This window comes from Vipera berus, assembly GCF_964194415.1.
Source record: "Vipera berus genome assembly, chromosome: 8".
NCBI classification, from domain to species: Eukaryota; Metazoa; Chordata; class Lepidosauria; order Squamata; family Viperidae; genus Vipera; species Vipera berus.
Window position 1 is genome coordinate 4,269,819 of NC_138211.1, and position 18,709 is coordinate 4,288,527.

General features: G+C 45.0%; 1 protein-coding gene across 3 annotated transcripts in view; it reads left to right on the plus strand.

Annotated features, from left to right (window-relative positions):
- Positions 1 to 970: 970 nt before the first annotated feature.
- The window catches only part of GRAMD1B (GRAM domain containing 1B), a gene marked incomplete at its 5' end in the record, with an annotated part of 98,035 nt that continues 80,296 nt past the window's right edge, over positions 971 to 18,709 (plus strand). For 2 of the 3 annotated variants that reach the window (XM_081333648.1, XM_081333647.1), the window contains 2 exons: positions 971 to 1,356; positions 13,759 to 13,824. In XM_081333648.1, the coding sequence (XP_081189774.1) occupies positions 971 to 1,356; positions 13,759 to 13,824 (452 nt within the window). Of the gene's footprint in view, positions 1,357 to 8,968; positions 9,293 to 13,758; positions 13,825 to 18,709 lie in introns of those variants that run through there. The other variant, XM_081333646.1, reaches the window with a different exon arrangement.

Here is an 18,709-nt window from a genome sequence, read left to right on the forward strand (position 1 = left end):
TTTGTGGTTTTTTTTGTTTTTTTTTAATTTGTTTTGACTCCTTCCTCCTTTGACCCACCATCTGTGGCTTTCGAAAGAGAAAGGAGAAGAAGAAACGAAGTCAAGTGTCACCCAGATAAGACTCAGGGTCATCTTGTGGCCTTCTTTCTACTTGGCGAGGCATTCTAGCCGGCAAGGGGCTGAGATGGACGGGGAATCCAGCCAATCCTTTTGTCTGGAAGGCTTGGTTCCAGAAACCCCCTCCAACCTCCACCAGGGCTGATTGGCACAGCCGCAGCAGAGAGTTTGTCACTTGGACTTCAGAGGGTGGCTACATGAGCAGCAGCTGCCTGCGCTTATCAGCCTGGGGCCGGAGGGAGGGGGGGAGAAGAACCTCCCCCTCCCACCTCTTCTTCCCCTTTGCTGATTTTATCATATATCACTGCTTCCTCCCTCCCTCCCTCTCTCCCCTCCCTCCCTCGCTCTCTGTCTTTCTGCTTTGTTTTCTTCTTTCCTTCCTTCCAATCTCCCCACAGCTCCTCCACGGTTCGGTCCCTCCAGAAGGCACCCCAATGAGAGTTTTCCCACACAGCTCCAGAGGAGCCCTCCATCTGCAGACAGGCAAGGAAAGAGCGCTGCGGAGGAGAAGCAAGAGGCAAGCAGCTGCTGGGCAACCCGATTTTGGTCCTTGGTGGTGACAAACCGGGGGTGGGTGGGGGGTGGGTGGGAGGGTTCCCCGCTCCGGTATAAGCCAGGCGTGAGTTGTGCCTTGGCTGGGAAGTTAGGAACTTGGCTGGGAAGTCAGCCGCAACGTGCAGCTGGCCTTCTCCATGGACCGGAGGGCTTCTTCAGCTCAATGAGAGCACCTGAGGAATGTGGAATCTCTTCTCGGAGAGGGAAGCAGCATCGCAAGCCAGAAGGGAGTAAGGTGAGCTTTTGCTCTCCGGCTCCTTTGGAGACCTAGAAGTGAGGGGTGAAGAAGGAAGGTCTTATGAAGGAAGGGGTGGACGAGACAGAGGACTCCATGCCAGCAGCCAAGATGACGGAGACACTTCAGCTGCCCTCGCTGCAAGTGTCGGAGCCACAGGTCAGGGTGGAGCACGTCCATGCCTGGTCCAGCTCTTCCACTCCAACCTTGCGCCGAAGGCGTTTCAAGATGCGCCGCGTACGGAAAACTCAAGAGCATAATCCAGAGACGGCCACCACCTCCTCCTCTAAAGAGTTCCTCCAGCTTCCCTCCATTGAAATTACGCCCTCCAGTGACGAAGACACTCCTTGGTCCAACTGCTCCACGCCTAGTGCCTCTCCCCGGCGCAAGCGCTTCCTCCTTCGGAAGTGGTTGAATGTGAGGGAGAAGAAAGAATGCAGTGAGAGCAGGTAGGTGGCCTCCATTTACTCCCCTCCATCCCTTTCATGGTTTCCACTCTCCAAGTCCAAGGAGCTGAAACTGGGACCTTTCTCCGAAGGTCCCATAGTCCATGTAGCGCCCATGTTCCATCATGTCTCTGTCGCCCTCTGCTGGCTAATCCAGAGCCACCTGATGCCTCTGTGGCTTGTTTTCCTGGCCTCGTTTTGCACCCAGTACAGGTAGTCCTCGACTTACGAACATGACTGAGGCCAAAATGTCTGTGGTTAAATGAGTTTTGTCCCGTTTTACGGCCTCTCTTGCCTCAATGGTTAAATGGATCCCGGCAGTAGTCCGGTTGTTGAGCGGATCTGGCTTCCCCCATTGACTTTGCTTTGTCAGAAGGTCACATGACCCCAGGACACAGCAACGGTCATAAATGCGAGTCAGTCACCAAGCATCTTAATTTTGATCACGTGACCGCGGGGGGCACCGCAGAAGTCGTACCTGGGAAAAACAGTCACAAGCCCATTTTTTTTCCAGTGCCGTGGTAACTTTGAACGGTCACTGAACGAAGGGTCGTAAGTCGAGGACTGCCTGTAGATGCTTGCTTTCTAAGATCTTTAGAACGTTTCAGAGGAGAACTGAGGGGATTACCTTACAAGCAATATTTGTTGGAACAAGACATGGCAAACACACAAGGGACTTGCTCACATCTGGATGAAGGTATCTGAAGCACAGCCGGTGAGCGTCTCTATACGTGTAGAATATGTCTGAGTATACGTTTGTTCATAAACTGGATCTGGGTGATGCATCCCTAGATCACGTCTGCAGTAGCAGGTAGAGGCAGGTAGAATATTGGCGAATTGATCTGTTTCTTAATCTGGACAGGAAATTGCTAATTCCAGTAAGAAATTCTCAGCTAATTCAGAGCCGGTCAGTGATGGTGACCAGTTTAGTCTAATGTGCTACTCCTTGTTCCAAAAATTACAAGCAATCCTTAAATTTGGGTGGCTTGTCTACTAAGTAAAAATCGGTGCCTAAACAACTCGAGTCTCATTATTATGACCAAGAAGGATGGCTCCCCCTGCCCCCCCCGCCCCGCCCCGGAAGGTAAGCTCAGGATGACTCTCCTGAAATTCTTGGTTGATTAATTAGTGCTTGGTTGATTAATTAGCTTCCTTCTAATTAACATTACAATTTCACAGAAGCTAAGACTAGGCAAAGCTCTGAGGATATTTAACCAAGGCTCCTTTAATAGCCTTCATTACAACCCAAAACAAATCTCATCGATTCTAATTAAGTAGTCAATTAATGACATCCAACTTACTTAATTTTATGTATTTTTCTCTGCCCTCTCCCTCCCCCCCTCCCCCTTCCTCCTCCATCGTGGCTTTTCTAGTCAAGATCGCTACTTGGGTGGACTTTCAAGTCACATGCTTGACAGCCAGCCGTGACTGTCTGGGTCCGACTTTTTAGCTTGAGGGTCAGTTGGGTTATTTATTTTTCATTATGTTCTAACCATCCAGGCTAAAATCCTTTTTTTTAAAAAAACAACAAACCTGAGATCATTCTCTACTCTCAGGACTCCAGCAACTTGTGACAATAAATAACACATGGTAGGGAGGCTGGTAATGTGTCATCCAGCATCAAAAGGGCAAGAGAGCAATGTAGTAGCTTAGAAGTGTTCTTGTGGCAGGAGTTTATGCGTTAAGGGTATTGTAAAAGCACCAGAAGTGTCTTGAATAACAGAGTTGGAAGGGACCTTGGAGATCATTTAGTCCAACCCCCCTGCTCAAGCAAGAAACCATTTACCATTTCAGACACATGGTTGTCCAATCTCTTCTTCAAAACCTCCAGTGGTGGAACTCCCCACAACTTCTGGAGGCAAGTCCTTCCACTGATTAATCTTGCTGGAACAAACCTTTGTGATTTAGTCCAGCCCTTTCTGTCTAATAGAACTTTATCCGATGCCTTCAAGAAATCCAGAGCGGTAGCTGAAAGCAAACGTTGTTTTCCTCCTGTCTGTGTCTATCATCTGCTCTTTAGAAGTATAAGACCACAGATGATCATGTGTATCAGAGTGTTGTGCAATGGTCTTACCAATTTCTTCTTGAAATTCCTCTTTCTCCACCGGGTTGATTTATATTTTGACACTGCATTTGGAAAAAAGGCTAAGGCAAGAAGGCATGGATTAGGGAGCATTAGCATACCAAGGTCAGCCTGCCACTTGGGCCCTTCCAAATTCCTTCTGTTGTAGCGTTGGAAAACACGGGTTGGACTTTTAACATGAAATTCCTTCTGGGTTCATTCTTCTGAGCTTGCCAGCTTCTCAGGTGATGTGATGGAGAAAAGAACTCATTCACCCCTGATCATACTAAGCCAGATGAATCACTACAGTGAGAGGGAAATGACACGAACTGAAAAAGAATTGAAGATTAACAGAATGACTGAATGACGCAATTGGAAGGGACCTTGGAGGTCTTCTAGTCCAACCCCCTGCTCAGGCAGGAGGCCCTATACCATTTCAGACAAGTGGTGGTCCAATCTCTTCTTAAGAAAGAAGTTGGAGCATTAAAAAAAGAAGTTGGAGCATTCTGAAGACAGGTTGTTCCACTGATGCAATCATTTTTAAAACATCTTTTTGTTTTGAGATCTCAAAGAAATAGTTGGCTAGTTCTTTCTTTCTTTCTTTCTTTCTTTCTTTCTTTCTTTCTTTCTTTCTTTCTTTCTTTCTTTCTTTCTTTCTTTCTTTCTTTCTTTCTTTCTTTCCTTCCTTCCTTCCTTCCTCCCTCCCTCCCTCCCTCCCCCCCTCTCTCTTTCTTTCTTTCTTTCTTTCCTTTTTTCTTTTTCTTTTTCTTTTTGCCTTTTGCTAAGAATATATTATTCTGCAACTATGAAGATTTGAACCTCTGATAGATTCAAGGAACAGGCCTTGTCCATTCTTCCCTCTGGATTTTGATTTCTCCTGCTGATTTTTTCTGATGACAGGTGCCAAAATAAGCTATCTCCATGATTTAGAGAAGATAGAACATAGCATCCTAAGGCTGGGAGGGACCTCAGAGGTCTTCTAGTCCAACACCCGGCTCAAGCTAGGAGACCATATACAGGTAGTCCTCGACTTACGCCAGTTCATTTAGTGACCGTTCAAAGTTACGACAGCACTGAAAGAAGTGACTTAAGACCGTTTTTCACACTTACGACCTTTGCCACATCTCCACGGTCACATGATCAAAATTCAGACGCTCGGCAATTGGCTCATATTGATGACTGTGGCAGGGTCCCTGCGAATCATGTGATCACTTTCGCAATCTTATGACGTGCAAAATCAACGGGGGAAGCCAGATCCACTTAACAGCCGTGTTATTCACTTAACAGCTGCAGTGGTTCACTTAACAACTGTGGCCAGAAAGGTTGTAAAATGGGGCAAAAGTCGACTTAGCAACTGTCCTGCTTAGCCACAGAAATTTTGGGTTCAGCTGAAGTCATAAGGTGAGGACCACCTACATTATAATATCAGTTTCTGGACTGGGAAGAGGTGAAGGGACGATTTTGTTCTTGATCCGTTTAGCTCCACAGGAAATGAGGACTAAGCTTACTCCTCCCTCTTCGATTGTGTTTCCTCCCTTAGATATTCACCTTATAAGTTGCTGGAAGCCGTGATCTAAGTTGGAGGGTCAAGTCTTAAAACTTTTTCACGAATAAGATGTTCCTCAGCATCAGCAGCGCATGTTAGTTGACGCATGTTGACATTTCCCTGTTCAGAAAGAAATGCTTGTTTGATAAGAGTGATCCCGGGCACTGGGAATTTGCAAGGCAGACTTAATTAATTCAAAGGGAGTTAATAAGTACACCCGCTTCACATGATCACCTGCGCGAAACCTCTTCCCAGGAGCCATTGCCGGAGCCGCAATCAAAAGCCATTGTGGTGCGTTGCGAAATTCGAACACCTTTGCAGGGGCGTTTATTTTCAGGCTTAGAAGGAAAAGGAAGCTCACGATGCTGTATTTCTTCAGTAGATTAAAGATTTAAAATTTAAATTTGCCTCGGAGGGATCCTATTCTTTCCCTGCCGCCCGGTACCGAACAAAAGACAACTTCTCACAAGGATAATTGACAAGACCTCAGGGAAGAGATCAAGAGAGTTAAAAAAAAAACAGAACAAAAAAGAACCAGAGGACATTTCAGCATTCTGTCCCATAGTCTTGTACAATAGAGCACATCTTGTTGTTTCTTATTTTCAGAGAGCATCGCCAACCGCTAGCTGCTAATGAAAGGAAGCCGAGGGCTGGAGTCTGCATGCTACGTTTTCAGAATTTCACAATCGGAACAATTGGGAGGGTTCAGTGTTGAGTTGTTAATTAACTTGCAGTGGAAAAGAGAGAGAATGGCTTATTCCAGTCATACAGGGAGGGGGAGCTACTTTGAAGGGTAAGAGGGTCACTGTGCCTAACATCTGGGTGAGAGTGGTTCACATCGCATCCTACGTGTAACCTAGAAAGATGTTCCTTTAGATAAGCCCTTCTGTTTATTATGTAACAGAAGAGAATAAGAGAGCTGGAAGGGACCTTGGAGGTCTTCTAGTCCAACCCCCTGCTCAAGCAGGAAACCCTGGGTCTTCAAACTTGGCCCTTTTATGACTCGTGGACTTCAACTCCCAGAATTCCTCAGCCAGTGTGCTTGGCTGATGAATTCTGGGAGTTGAAGTCCACAAATTGTAAAAGGGCCAAGTTTGAAGACCCCTGCCCTATATACCATTCCAGACAAGGTGGTCGTCCAGTCCCTTCTCGAAAACCTCCAGGGACGGAGCACCCACAACATCTGGAGGGAAGCCATTCCACTGATTAATTGATCTGGGGTAACAGAATAACAGAGTTGGAAGGGACCATGGAGGTCTTCTAGTCCAACCGCCTGCTCAAGCAGGAGACCCTATACCAGGGGTAGGCAACCTCGGCTCTTTTATGACTCATGGACTTCAACTCCCAGAATTCCTGAGCCAGCTATGACTCATGAAGTCCATGAGTCATAAAAGAGCCGAGGTTGCCTACCCCTACCTTATACCATTCCAGACAAGTGGCTGTCCAAAGTCTTCTCAAAAATCTCCAGGGATGGAGCACCCACAACTTCTGGAGGGAAGCCATTCCACTGATTAATTGATCTGGGATAACAGAATAATACTTCTGGAGGCAGTTTGTTCCACTGGTTAATTATTCTGACTGTCAGGATAGTTCTCCTTCGTTCTAGGTTGCTTCTCTCTTTCATTATTACTGATTGATTACTCCCCCAAAGAAATACAGAATACCAGTTCTCTCTGGGTTGCAACTTACCAACTCCATCATAAACCTCTTTTTTAAACCTGAAACTGGAAAAAAATAAATAAACTCAAGTGGGAATGTGAGTGTGTCATCTACGAGGTGTATTTTGTATATTTGGCTCTGGCTGCATCAATCTGAAAGACTAATATTAACTTTTTTTTAAAAAAAAATGGTCTAACAAAGAGAAACACATTTTCTCCAGTAGTCTATTAGGAGCATTTAATACAAAGCACCCGTTTGGTTTTTTTATCCACATGCCATCAAGTCAGCTGGGCCCAAGGGGAAAAAAAAATCTTATAGCACATTCACACAATAGCATTATACACATATTTGCAGTCTCAAAAAGCTTCTGTAGAATATGAGCATAATTTCTCATCTCACGCGGATAACATTTCATGCATCTGTAATTGAATTGCCCTACAAAACCGGCTCTTTCTGGTGCTTGGTGGGGCTAATTATCTCCCCACTTTGTTGTTCTCTTGGCTCTCTACTGCTATATACCCTCCGGAAGGTAGAACTAGAATGTAAAGAAAATAAATAATATATAAGTGTCTTTATATACAGTATATATTCCACTAGGGAGAAATGACTCTACCAGAAAGTCATGCATTCTTAAAATATGCAAAAATCAGGAATGATTGTGGTTGAAAAGAATTGGCCTTTCAGAGCTTTCTACTGCCAATAAAATCTTATGGCCTAAACATCTTTCAAGCTAGACAGGAGACACTTTACAGTTTTCTCATTCTAGTCACGTTTTAGGAACCACATTTCCAAAAAAGCATCATGATGAGAGTTGACACGGCCATAAGGATGCTTCTTCTTCTTCTTCTTCTTCTTCTTTTTTTTTAATGGATGGGGAGGGGAAGGGAAAAGCAGGAGCTTTGTATTTCATGAACTTCTGCTTTCTCAAATATAGTAATAGTACTTGTAACATACTGAAAAGGATATTATTTCAGCCATAGTATTCCCTTGGTTTAATTTTTCTGGGTTTGGCTTAGTGGGATGAATGTGTCAGGTGCGAAGAATCAGGACCACACGTTAAGTTCCAGTTAAGTTGCATAAGCTCATACCTATGCAAAAGAATGTAGTCCACTAACAGCCAGCACTAAATTGGTGCTGGATAAGAAGTAACAAAATTCAAGACAGGCTGGACTTAGATCACTTGTGGAAACCCAAGGATTCCAGACTGATTGCTCTCGTGACGCCACCTCCAGGCTCTGCCTGTTCTCTACTACAGAATGGGCTCATCTGTTTGGCTTGTAGGCGATGATGTATCAGTTACACTACACCACATATGCCTAAGTCAGACAAGACATTGTTACACCAAAACATGCTGTTGTAATTTTGTTTCTATCAGGTGAATACTGGGACATTAAGAGCCGTGGTGGCTCAGTGGTTAGAATGGAGTATTGCAGGCTACTTCTGCTGACTGCCGGGTGCCAGCTGTTTGGCAGTTCAAGTCTCACCGGCTCAAGGTTGACTCATCCTTCTGTCCTTCTGACTCTGTAAATCACTTAGAGAGGGCTGTAAAACACTGTGAAGCGGTATATTAGTCTAAGTGCTGTTGCTTTTCCTCCCTCCCTCCCTCCCTCCCTCCTTCCTTCCTTCCTTCCTTCCTTCCTTCCTTCCTTCCTTCCTTCCTCCCTCCCTCCCTCCCTCCCTCCCTCCCTTCCTTCCTTCCTTCCTTCCTTCCTTCCTTCCTTCCTTCCTTCCTTCTGTGGTGGTGCAGTGTTTGGAATTCAGTATTGCAGACTGACTGCCCACTGCCAACAGTTCAATCCTGACTGGCTCAAGGTTGACTCAGCCTTCCATCCTTCTGAGGTCGGTAAAATGAGGACCCAGATGGTTGGAGGCAATAGGCTGACTCTTTAAACTTCTTAGAGAGGGCTGTAAAGCACTGTGAAGTGGTATATAAGTCTAAGTGCTATTGCTATTAGTTTTCTTGAGTAAGAGATGGTGGCTGGAGAAAATCCCTGCAGATCAACGATGCTCTGGGAGCCTGGGTTGTTTGAACTGAGAGACAAGGCAAAGATCACCACTTCTTTATGATAAGGAAGGCTTTAGGATAAAAATGGCTTTAAATATCTTAACAAGACTTCCAGAAAGGTAATCCTGCGGAGGGTGGGGGAAGAACAGGTCAGTCTCCATCCCTATTCAGTAGTATTTTGTCCAGTCACCTGAATGACCTTTGAACCTGAATGACTTTTGAACTGTGCCTGTTCATCATCAATCCAAGAGGAAGCCAAGACTGACCAAGGAAGGTCTGTCTGGAAGGTTTAATCGTTAAATTGAGTTGGTTAATTTTTACTGTGGCATTTCTGCAACTGCAGCTCCTTACAGTCATGTGCACAACACGAGCTACTATTGAGTGGTGAGCCAAGGAGCAGAACGTGTAAACCTGGCCACTAAGCTGAGATTGACTTAGAGGAGGAATCACAGATTATTGGGGAAGAATTCAGCCTCTGCTAGGTCTGCGTCGGATTCTAAGTTCTCGCGTGACGTTGAATCTGCTGGGATTTGATCAATGAGGTAAGAATCCTTTGTGATCTCTTCAGTGCAAAAAATAAAAAAAAATAAATAAAAAAAATGCCGGTTCTGTTTTGAGATGCAGAAGAGAAGACTGCAGATTTTTCCCTGCGTGTCTTGTAATGTCACCGTCGGTTGGGTGAAGCAGCTCTTGCGTGCTTGTACTATCAGACCAGTGGAAGCCAAGAGGCAGGAACTGTGCAATGGTTTAAACCAAGGGTGTCCAACTGCCAGCCCGCGGGCCGGGCGTGTCACGCGGAAACCACACCCACCCATTGCCAGCAATGGCAAAACAGTCCCGATACGTCGCCCGACGTCACGAGTTTGACATGTCTGGTTTAAACGTTAAAGCAATGCAGGGTGGGGAATTCTGGGAGTTGAAGTTAATACATCGTAAATTGGTCGAGGTTGAGAAACATTGGTCTGAAACATGGGTGTTCAATCTTTGGTTTGCCTGGGCTGCGTTGAGTGCAGAGGCATTATCTTGGGCTAGCTGCAAAATATACAATATAGTTAATGCACAGGTACTCCTGGATTTATAAGAGTAATTTATAAGAGCGACCATTTGAAGTTACAACAGCTCTGAAAAAAGTGGTAGGATTCAAATACCTGAACAACCGGTTCTCTGTGTGAATGCAAGACTGGACCTCTGAGGCCTAGAATGGACTTCCAGAAGTGGCATCCATGCACTTCCAGCAGGCCATTCTAGGCCTGGAAGGCGTCCTCCAGGCCTCTGAAACCTAGAATGGACTTCCGGGAGCAGCCTGCGTTCAGCCGGTTCTCCAAACTCAACAAAATTTAGCTACCGGTTCTATTGAACCGGTACGAACTGGCTGAATCCCACCACTGCTTACAACCGTTTTTCACACTTTCAACCAATGGAGCATCCTCACGGTCACGAGATCAAAATTCAGATGCTTGGCAACTGGTTTCATATTTATGACAGTGGCAGTGTCCCGGGATCGTGTGGTCTGTCTTTGGGACCTTCTGCCAAGCAAAGTCCATGGAGAACCCAGATTCGTTGAACAGCCGTGTTACAAACTTTACAACGGCAGCGATTCACTTAACAGCTGCGGTGAGAAAGGTCGTAAAATGGGGCAAAATTCAATTTAACCACTGTCTCGCTTAGCAACAGAACATCCGGGATCAAATCACTAAATGAACTGTTGTAAGTTAAGAGTCACCTGTGTGTGCAAACAGGAAGATCAGGTGCCCGGTGTTTTTAACCTCTCTTTGTCTGAAGCCAGTGAAAGAAATTTTGCATCTGAAAAGGAAAAAAAAAGAAAAAAAAGAAAAAGCGATGCATGAAAAGATTGCAAGCAGCTCTTGTTGAAAGTTAGCGCTTTTCTCCACTATTTTTATCCAGAAGGTGAAGTGGGACAGGAAATCTGAACAGGATAATTGATTGAGGCAGCGAACTGGAAACACGGAAGCAGATCAAGAATAAGCATTTTTTTTTAAAAAAAAATCTGCTTTTTGATGCACTGCGGAGCATATTCCAACAAAAAACAATTCTTGCCAGCGTGTGCTTCCCACTCTACGATGCCTCCTAAAGCAACCTTTGCTTTTTTGAAGGTAGGCAAGGCCAAAGTGTGTGAAAGTGGGTCCAAGATTACATCTGCTTTATTTGCAGAAGGCTAAAACAAAACAGACCATAAGAAAGGCCGAGCGCCAAAGAATGGAGGCCTTTGAACTATGGTGCTGGAGAAGACTCCTGCGAGTCCCTTGGACTGCAAGGCGATCAAACCGGTCAGTCCTAGAGGAGATCAATCCTGACTGCTCTTTAGAAGGCCAGATCCTGAAGTTGAAACTCAAATACTTTGGCCACCTAATGAGAAGGAAGGACTCACTGGAGAAGAGCCTAATGCTGGGAAAGGTTGAGGGCAAGAGAAGAAGGGGACGACAGAGAAGGAGGTGGCTGGATGGAGTCACTGAAGCAGGAGGCGTGAGCTTAAATGGACTCCAGAAGATGGTAGAGGACAGGAAAGCCTGGAGGAATGTGGTCCATGGGGTCGCAATGGGTTGGACACGACTTCGCAGCTAACAACAACAATATATATATGGACTACTGGAGCGCCAAAGAATGGAGGCCTTTGAACTATGGTGCTGGAGAAGACTCCAGTGAGTCCCTTGGACTGCAAGGCAATCAAACCGGTCAGTCCTAGAGGAGATCCACCCTGACTGGTCTTTAGAAGGCCAGATCCTGAAGCTAAAACTCAAATACTTTGGCCACCTAATGAGAAGGAAGGACTCACTGGAGAAGAGCCTAATGCTGGGAAAGATTGAGGGCAAGAGAAGAAGGGGACGACAGAGAATGAGGTGGCTGGATGGAGTCACTGAAGCAGTAGGCGTGAGCCTAAATGGACTCCAGAAGATGGTAGAGGACAGGAAGGCCTGGAGGAACGTTGTCCATGGGGTCGTGAGAGGTCGGATACAATTTTGCAACGAACAACAACAACAAAACAAAACTTTACTGGAGACCAGCTTCTTGTCTGTGATGGAAAGTGGAGCCTGGAGAGGAATATCAGAGTTTCACTCTCTTCATTGCTTCTGTCTGGAAGCTGGCATGTGAAAATATGCGACACCGAAGCTAGAAGCTCCATTAATTCCTGCCCAAAAAATGCGAAGCGGTTGATAGAAGATCCTGTTTCCAAATTTCTCCGGCTGCCTAAAATCATTATTGAAATGCATCGGACTTCCTCCAGTGATGCACCGGCACAAAAGTCCTTTTGTTGTAGGGTTGTGTGGGGGGTGTGTGTGGGGGGGTGTCAGTGTGAATTAACTGTTAAAACAAAGGGATAAAACAGAAGAAGCAAGCCTCTCTGGCTTGAAAGAAGAGAATCTCAAATCAGAGCAGTTTCTTGCCCATCCCAAGAGATCTCTATAAAAAGCACTGGCCAACCCATCGAAAACAGCCCACAAGCGTGGATTCCAGAGCAACAGAGTCCCCACTAATTGTGCGATAATGACAGCAGGGAGCTTCAGATAGCAAGCCATTGGCCTCATATGTCCTTTTTAAGAGCCATTAGGTATATTTGCAGCTGCAAAAGGAAACTGTGACATCTCGTGGACAGAGGAAGCAATTTCCCCACCGGATTTTCTACCCGGCTCAGTTTTCATTCAGCCAGTGGCATGGCATTGCAATTAATTCCTCAGGTTCTCATATCAAGACTCAATAATCAATAATATAAGTCTCATTGCGTTTCCCCCTGGGCTTTGGGGAGTCCAGGAAAGGTTTAAAAAAAGCCCCCCCCCAAAAAAAAACCCCCTGGAGTTAGATACAGCATAATGGACTGACAGTTGTATACTTTTTAGAAACGCTTGTGGTTCTGTAGTAAGAAATTCGCAATATGTGATAAATGAGTGTTTAGGCTATTAAGTGGGACATCACATATCTGTTTATCGGCACTACTGTTCTATCGTTGTTGCTGTTTTGAAGTCCGGGAAATCAGAGCGCGCTGATGGAAGGATGGCTTGACTTAGCTCTGGAGCAGTGAAATTGTGGCCTTTCGGATGTTGTTGAACTACAGCTCCCAGCATTCCTCCAGCCGAGCCGAGTTGAGCTCCTGGGAATTGTAGTCGCAATCGCTAGAATCTCTTCTCCCCCCCTCCCCCTCTCCATCCTTCCTTATCCCTGCGGTGGAGAAAATGCAGATGTGAATTCTTGAGTTGTCTGATTTTGATGCTGATTAAAAAATAATAATACAACATTATGAAAGGCTAAATTGGGAAGACTGGAAGCACCCATCAAAGGGGGGGAGTTATTTATTTATTGATAAGATGATTTCGATGCCAGCTTGTGCTATCATTCTGGTAATTGGTGAGAAAGGCTAATCTTCAGGATTACGTGAGAAACCAGATACACTCTCTCTAGGACTGCAGCTTCCCGTTCGGAATAGAAATTCAATCTGAAGAATTTTACTTTGGTGATATTTTAAGCTCTAGAAAGGTGTTGCAGTGTGGCTTGAAGGATAGTAGTTTCTGATTATTATTTTTATAGACCTGTTTCCCATCATTTCCTTGCTTCAGTGGTGTTGTGTTTATTTATTTATACCCATTTTATTAGATTTGGAAGGCTGCCTCACTCTCAAATGACTCTGGGTGTAGTTAAAAAGAAGGCTGGGAATTTTAAAAAAAATGGGACAGAGAGAAGGGGTGTTATGTATTTGGGGTCCTAGTAAAAACTGAGGAGCGTATGGTGAGAAATATTATATTTCGAAAACAAGACATCTGTGATGAATAAAGGCGTAGAAAGCCTGTTGTTTCATCTAAAACAGAGGTGTCCAGACTTGGCAACTTTAAGACTTGTGAACTTCAGCTCCCAGAATTCTGGGAGTCAAAGTCCACAAGTCTTAAAGTTGTCAAGGTTGGACACCCCTGATCTAGAATTAGTATTTTAGGAAGAAGAAGAAATTCAAGTAAGATTTCAGGAAATCTCTTCCTTATGGTCTGTTATAATGAAGGTAAGGAGTCAAAAATAGAGAAGAAGGACATGCCATTTATAAAAGCTTTCATTTGTATGTACAACCAAATGGCTTTACTATTCATTTAAGAGTCATTCCATTTGTGCCTCATATTTTGCTTGTTTCTACAGCAGCCAACATAGCAGTCACGATGACGACCCTTCTCGGTTTCTGAGCCCCCGACTGCGTGATGACAGGTAAGTAAAGATTCATTGATGGGTTGAATTAGGGGTGGCCGTTCACAACCTGGCACCCTGAAACACATGAGGGATTCTTTCCATTCTGGTCCAGAAAAGACCAAAAGAGGGTAACATGTGTTGTCTTGGTCTGTTCTCTCCAATCCTGGAGAAGGAGATCTGAATGCAAGTCCTGTTTGCAGCCCAGCTGTAATTATGATTTGAATGAATGAAAGGCAATCCAATGTTTCATAAACAGAGAAAAATTGTGCACCAATAGAAGAGAATATTTATAGCTCGGGGTTGACCTGTGGTACTCTCTGAGCTTGATGGTTTTCTTGTAGATGTTTCATTACCCAACTAGGCAACATCATCAGTGCTGGGATGGTGGGAGGTTTCCTCTCTGTTTATATTCAAGTGGCTTTTACTGTCAGTGTTGGTGGGAATGTCAGACATCAACAGGCACAGAGAGATAAACAATATCTACATAATATTCAAAAGAGATGATCCAAAAGCCCAAAAGGAAAGAAAAAGATCAAAACACCTCCTTGCCAGTAACCTGGATAAACATTAAGATTAATCGTAGACCAGGGGTCTCCAAACTTGGCCCTTTTATGACTGGTGAACTTTAACTCCCAGAATTCCTCAGCCAGCATGCCTGGGAGTTGAAGTCCACAAGTCATAAAAGGGGGAGGGTTGATGGGGAGGGGGGGTTATTATTAAAAATTTTGTAAAACTTTTCAGAGAAGCAACCTAGAACTAAGGAGAAACTTCCTGACAGTTAGAACAACTAACCAGTGGAACAACCTGCCTCCAGAAGTGGTGAATGCTCCAACACTGGAAGTTTTTAAGAAGAGACTGGACAGCCATTGCTCTGAAATGCTATAGGGTTTCCTGCCTGAGCAGGGGGTTGGACTAGATGACCTCCAAGTTCCCTTCCAACTTATGATGATGATGATGATGATGATGATGATGATGATGAAGCAATGGATGGAAATGAATCAAGGAGAGAAGCAACCTAGAACAGAGAAGAAATTTCCCAACAGTGAGAACAATGAACCAGTGGAACTGCTTGCCTCCAGAGGTTGTGGGTGCTCCATCATTGGAGATTTTTAAGACGAGATTGGACAACCATTTGTCTGCAATAGTATAGGGTCTCCTACTTGAGCAGGGGGTTGGACTAGAAGTCCTCCAAAGTCCCTTCCCACTCTTATTTTGTTAAGTGGGTGAACCTCATCATCCCTCAGTTGGCTGTGAAGGACTTGACTTCCATGTGGAAGTCAAACAAAGTCCTTTGTTTCTTCTGCATTTTTTCCTTCCTAGCCTTTCCTTTATGGACTGCTTCTCGATCTCTGGCCTTTTAGGACGAATTCCGTGTCTTGCATTGCATTTTAATTCCTGATATTTGATGCCTTGCTAAATGTTCAGGCCCTTCTTTGCATTAAATTCCATAATTAGCTACCTTGCAGTCTACTTATAGCAAGGGCTTCTACTGGCTGTACTAGACATACATCATCAGTGCTACTGAATTTTGATATTGTGTACCTCCCCATGTTGCTGGGCCTTTTTTGATCATAGTGCAAAATGGGGCCTTCTCTGCTCCCAAATTAACATTTGAATTGCCTTAGATCAAGCTGATGGCTGATATCCTAATTTAGTGAAGCTGCTGTGTGGAAAATCATTACTCAGTTCTCTGTGGATAGACTCATGTAAACAGTTTGTAGGGTTGTTTCTTTTTTGTTGTTGTTGAGATCAATTTAATGACTTCATTTTTAAAATTAATTTTGACTGAAGAATTTGAAGGTTGTTTCTTGGTATGGCTTGAAAGCCATATTGGATGACTGGACTTGGCCTAACGCTAAAGTGGGTGTGAAGCTTCCACACTCATTTACTTCTGAAAACCAGCCATGGATTCAAAAATGGGACTCTTGATATTGGTCAAGAGTCTTTTATAACCAACTCCCTACTTTCTTTCTTCTGTCTTGGCTGCGACCCATTTCTGCTTTGTTGTCTTTGTCATGATAACTGCACCAGTGGTCGTAAAAGCTGGAAAGAAATGTTCCTTGGTCTAAAGAGAACAACAAGTCCCTCTGAGGGCCAATTAATAACCCAAGGGAGAGCCAGGCTGCTGAGAATCACTATTCAGACACTGAGTCTTTTCTTCCATATGTTTTCCTCCAATTATCCATGGCCCTGTAGAAATTGTTACCCTGGAGGAAATAATAGGCAACAAAGCAGATAAACCATTCTCTGCTCTGAAAAGACCAAGGTTAAATCCCTCCCCTCCCCTCCCCTCCCCCTTCCTCCCTCCTTCCTTCCTTCTTTCCTTCCTTCCTTCCTTCCTTCCTTCCTTCCTTCCTTCCTTCCTTCCTTCCTTCCTTCCTTCCTTCCTCCCTCCCTGAAATAAAACTTCAAAGGAACTTTTAGCCAAACCAACCCCTTGTTTTCCTGTGAGGGTGCCCAGGAGAAGAAACCTGGTGCTTGATCAAGACCAAGAAGTCCTTAGTTCCAGTCTGCTCTTAGCCATGGATGATCATGAGATGACTCCACAGCCCGGGTCTACAGGATTGGATTGATTTGTGTGTGTGTGTGTATGAGATTGAATATAGTTATCTAGATTGGACCCTTGCTTTGAAAGTTCTTGCATCGTGTATACATAAGGTTGTGCCTTTTATTGAAGAAGGAATGGTTTAAGAGCACGCAAGAATAGGTTTTAGGGCTGCCAAAAACCTTCAGCTATCAATTTTCTTGTGTGTCCTTTTCCGGGGGAGCCACCCATCTGTGTTAGAAAGGAAAGGCAAACTGAGAAGTTCTAAGGATTTTTATAGCAGCCGGAGGAAGGAATGGAACAGATTTTGAGGTAAGAGGAACCCATCCTTTGGATGCACATTGTGTCACATCTTTGATAGGGACCCTGGCTCTAGAAAAGTGAGGGTCACAAAGTCCTAGGCATGTTGTCAAAAAGGGCCAAATCCGTTGCTGGTCTTCCACCTTCTTTAGTCAGAAGAGGGCTCCAAAGACTCAAAATCCAGTGGATGGAAACTAATCAAGGAGAGAACCAACCTAGAATTAAGGAGAAATTTCCTGACAGTGAGGACAATTAACCAGTGGAACAACTTGCCTCCAGAAGTTGTGAATGCTCCATCACTGGAGGTTTTCAAGAAGAGATTGGACAACCGTTTCTCCGGAATGGTATGGAGTCTTCCTGCTTGAGCAGGGGGTTGGACTAGAAGACCTCCAATGTTCTTTCCGACTTGGCTATTCTGTTAAAATCCAGTCCTGCCCACAAGCTCTTCTCTCAGAACCTTTTGTTCCTGGAGGCTAAATCGTTGTGTTTGTACATGTGTTTGCAGGCCCTGCATAGAGCCCCAATGTTCTCTTGTGCCACCTGCTTCGGTTGATCAGGTGCTTCTCCCACCCGCTTATTTGCTGACGATGGCAGGAGGGAGCAAGCTTTGGGCTCCTTGGGGGAAATCTTTGTTTTCAGGTGCTGCTTTGGGATTTAAGGAGCCAAGGCTCAACCTTCCTTGTAGCACACGGCAGCTGACGTTGTGCCCAGGTGGAGCTGTGCAGGCAGGGTTGGTTTCCTTCTTGAGAACTGGGACAGAGAAGACCTGTCCACCTCAAGACCCACACACACAGGCAGAGGACTCAGCATTAGCCAAGACTGCACCAGGGTTCCTGAAAAAGAAGAAATTAGAAGCGATCAAAATATCCAGCCAAGATTTTTTGTTTTGTTTTAGCCCTCCGGAGTGGGAGAAAGGCTGGGGAAGTCTTCTAATAAGGAGGCTGTTTGAGGAATCTGCCGAAGATTGTGCCAGCCAGGAGCTCTTTCTTTTGCAGACTTGGAACCTAATGCAATCAACGGACTAATCTTGATGGAGAAGAGAAGGCACCTGCACCAAGGGTCCGATTCACACATTGCCTTTTTGGGACCTGTTTCGATGGCCTGGACTCTGAAGCAGGTTTTCCTTCAGAACTAGACCACGGAGAACCGTGGAGAAGCTATCGATGGGTCGTTACCTTCCAGTGGCCTGCCAAGCGTAGTCATGGTCCAGAACCTTCAACCTAAGAAGCTCTCCTCCAACTTAGGTACAAAGCAGACTTGCCATCTCCGATTAGCTTCCTTGAGAAAAAAGCTCTCCTTTCTCAGGCTTATGTAAGTACATCTGGATGCTGGAGGGGAAAAAAAACAACACCCATATCCTTTGACTGCAGGGCTGTCTCAGCTGGGGATGCACACGTGAGACGGGCAGAGCGGCTTGGTGGGATCCTGTCCCAGTTGCTTTGGGGAAACAAATAGATCAACCAATGCAGTTTTACCTCCCTGTCTGCTGTTAATTCAGAGGGATTCTGCTTCTGAGTGAAGATTCCAGTAGCTGTCTTAATAATACCTGTTGAGGCACACGCTCTCTAGTCCAGGGGTCTGCAACCTTGGCAACTTTAAGACTTGTGGACTTCAGCTCCCAGAATTCCTCAGCCAGCTCTGCTGGCTGAGGAATTCTGGGAGCTGAAGTCCACAAGTCTTAAAGTTGTTGTCAAGGTTGCAGACCCCTGCTCTAGTCAATTTGCTTCATCCTTTTTGAAGCCAGGTAAAATAAGAGCTGTCTTTACAAGCTCTGGTGGTGGATGCCATAATTGGAAGTAGGTTCACCCTAATCCTAGGGTTGGAAGGGACCTTAGAGGTCTCCTAGTCCATCCCCCTGCCCGAGGCAGGAATCCATATCTTAATGAGCATTTCTCTGAAAGGTTTTGGGTTTTTTTTGATTGCGGGGTATGGTGGACCTCTCTAGTGTTCCTCCAAGCCTACTTTGGTTACGTGGGCTTCAGAATTGACTTTGCTCTGAGTAGGTACTAAGGGAGCACGTATGCGGTCCCGTTGATGCCCCACCTTTTATATGATGTG